The sequence below is a fragment of the Corylus avellana genome, chromosome ca6 (assembly GCF_901000735.1).
Source record: "Corylus avellana chromosome ca6, CavTom2PMs-1.0".
NCBI lineage: Eukaryota > Viridiplantae > Streptophyta > Magnoliopsida > Fagales > Betulaceae > Corylus > Corylus avellana.
This window is the reverse complement of record NC_081546.1, coordinates 10,648,959-10,652,191: the sequence shown is the minus strand read 5'-3', so window position 1 is coordinate 10,652,191 and position 3,233 is coordinate 10,648,959. Positions and strand designations below refer to the sequence as shown.

The 3,233-nt window shown below is 37.8% G+C and overlaps 1 protein-coding gene across 1 annotated transcript in view; it reads left to right on the top strand.

Annotated features, from left to right (window-relative positions):
• Positions 1-2,584, top strand: part of LOC132185164 (receptor-like protein EIX2) — a 5,790-nt gene extending 3,206 nt beyond the window's left edge. The window contains exons 4-5 of the mRNA XM_059598975.1: positions 2,069-2,163; positions 2,374-2,584. Coding sequence (XP_059454958.1) covers positions 2,069-2,163; positions 2,374-2,584 — 306 coding nt within the window. The remainder of the gene's footprint in view (positions 1-2,068; positions 2,164-2,373) is intronic.
• The last annotated feature ends 649 nt before the right edge of the window (positions 2,585-3,233 follow it).

Here is a 3,233-nt window from a genome sequence, read left to right as displayed (position 1 = left end):
GGAATTTTTGCCTTGGTTGTTCATCCAAAAGGAAGTCCAATGAATTTTGAATATTAATCCATGCATGATTGAGATTAATTTTGAAATCCCTTGACTATTTGTTGAGTTCACATACACGAGTTGAATCTTGTAATATCTCATAATTGCCATGATTGAAGCTAAGTTGTGATTGCCTGAAATTGTGAAGATATTGCCTGAAATTGCCATGATTGAAGCTAAGTTGTGATTGCCATGATTAAGCCTGTTTATGACTGAGAACCATGATGGTCATGATATTGTATTTTTGAGAACAACATAGGTATAAAATGTTTGTGGGTATCATTCCTGGAAAACCCTCACGAGACTTCACTCGTCCTCTAGGGAACTCTTAGGGATTTAAAAGGCTTGTTGCATATGCTAAATGCAACCGTACATCCCACGAAAGTTGGATTTATCTTTTTAGCTTTCACTTTTTTTTTTATGTTTTGTATTGCTAAGGGACTAGCAATATGTAAGTTGGGGGGTGTGATAAGCGCCAAATGTTGCACATTCAAGCCCCTTAATTTACATATGTTAATTCCTTATCATTCTTATTTGTTTGATTTTGTTTTGTTTTTGTGTTTCAGGACTTATTTGACAAACCATTGGAAATTAGGCTTAAAAGATCAAAAAGTTGAGCATTCTGGATCTAGGATCGAGCGCAGCACTCCTGGGATCGAGCGCACCTGCGCTTGAGCATCTGCGGCCAAGGATCGAGCGCATGCCTGCACTCGCGCGCACACCAGCTAGGCTCGAGCGCACCAAATCTTGGATCGAGCACATACAAGCGTATAGTGCACGGCAAGAATCCCTCTCTAGCATGGACTTGGATTTCAGTCTCCCAATTGGACTCGGAGACTAACTTCCTACTTTTTTAGGATTTCTAGGCTTTTAGGGTTTTCCAATTTCCTATAAATAGGGCTCTAAACATTGTAAACAGACACATCGCTTTTAAAGCAAAAATTCAGTAAAATAGTCTGTGGAGCTTAGAAGATCATGAGCAGCTAAACCCCAACTGTGGGGTATTGATGTAGCCCTTTCGAAGGACAATGGTTTGATTGTATTTAATTTCTAGTCTTTCAATTTATGCATGTTGATTGTATAACCCTGAGGATTGCTACAGTTGATTTATGTTCTTCATATTAAATGCAGTTGTTCTTTAAATTCCAATTCAATATAGTAAAATTCTTATCTTGTCTTAGAAATTATTTTACTATTATTGAACTCAAATCATTCTTATTTTATGTGATTATAAGAATCATGGTTATACAATGGTACTTAATTGGCATGCAATCAATAGGATTAGATAGACCATACCTAGAGAAAACGGATCGTACTACACCCTAGTTTAGTGTAATTTAGGTAGACGGTCCATGCCAACCGAAGATGGGTTATGCTATTCCGTTGATTGTATGAGATTATTTTTATGTCTTCTTGTTGAAATTATAACATGCATAGAATGAATTGCTAGAATTAAATATGGTTAACCATTGATGTGCAAATCGTGGTAAAGTCAATACCCTACTCTCTCTCTCATAAATTTACTCCATTTTATTTCCGTTTATTTTATGCACTTTAAATTTACACAAACAATTCACTCTCTTTTAATTAAGTTAATTTTGATCTTTTAATTTTGATAATTAAACCCCTGCAGTCCTTGAGGTTTGACACCCTCAATATAGCCCTATCCTACGGGATTCGTTCTATTACGAGTGGTAATTTTATAATTGATATTTTTGGTCACAAAAATACCACATCAGTATTACAATCTGTTTTTTATTGGCCCAATGTGTTTAAAGATGCTTTCTTGTTTTGCAGCTCTTGTGATAGATGCCAATGGTCAGGTAACATCTCATCCAGAAATCAAATGCCACTGCAAAATATTCAAGTTGTAGAGCTCTTCGATGTCTGGGGTATTGACTTCATGGGACCATTTCCTAACTCATTCGGTTATTTATATATTCTTGTGGGTGTGGATTATGTGTCTAAATGGGTTGAGGTTGTTCCCTCAAAGACTAATGATCACAAAGTGGTTGTGAAGTTTTTGCAGGAAAACATTTTTGCTAGATTTGGGACACCTAGGGCAATAATCAATGATGGGGGAAGCCACTTCAACAACTATTCCTTTGCCTCCGTGATAAAGAAGTATGGCATCACTCATAAGGTTGGCACTCCATACCATCCCCAAACCAATGGCCAAGTGGAGATCAGCAACAGAGAGATGAAAGGTATCCTTGAAAGGACAGTGAACCCCAATAGGAAGGATTGGTCACTACACTTGAATGATGCACTATGGGCTTATGGGACGGCTGACAAGACACCTATCGATATGTCTCCATATCGTTTTGTTTTTAGGAAAGCATGTCATCTACCAGTGGTATTGGAACATAAAGCGTACTGGGCCATCAAGAAGTTTAACTTTAATATGAAGCAAGCTGGTGACAAAAGGAAGCTCCAATTAGATGAATTGGAGGAGCTGAGGAGTGATGCATATGAGAATGCCAAGCTCTACAAGGATAGAACAAAGGCATACCATGACAAGCAACTGGTGAGGAAGGAGTTTTAAGTAGGCCAGAAGGTATGAATCTATAATTCAAGATTGAAACTTTTCCCTGGGAAGCTTAAGTCAAGATGGTCTGGACCGTGCCTTGTTACACAAGTATTCCCTCATGGAGCTTTGGAAGTCCACAACCCATAGACAAATCAGTCATTCAAAGTGAATGGACACAGAGTGAAGCCATACATTGAAACAAACTTTGCACCAAGAGATCAAGATTTGGCACTTCAATCTGTGCAATATATAGCACATCCTTTTGGAGCATCTACTTCTGGACAACACTAAGTGGGGACCACCGTCTGGCTGAAGACGTAAAACTTAGCGCTCATGGGAGGCACCCTATAGTCTATCCTTTTATTTTGTTTAGTGTGTTTTAAGTTAATTTTTTTATCTTTATTTTCATTTCTTTTTACTTGTTTGTGTGTTTTCTTATTTTGAAGGGACAAGTGTGCTTCAATTCAAGTTTGAGGGTGTGCTATGAGCCATGCTTTCCAAGATCATGTCGACCATCTCCCGGGTACATTCTTTCTTTGATTTAGACACATTGGGGACAATGTGTCATTTAAGTTTGGGGGTATGGACACATGTGTTTTTTACACACACTCTGTCCCAATTTTCATGTCATTTGTTTTGTGTGTTTGGTTGTTTATTTGAAAAA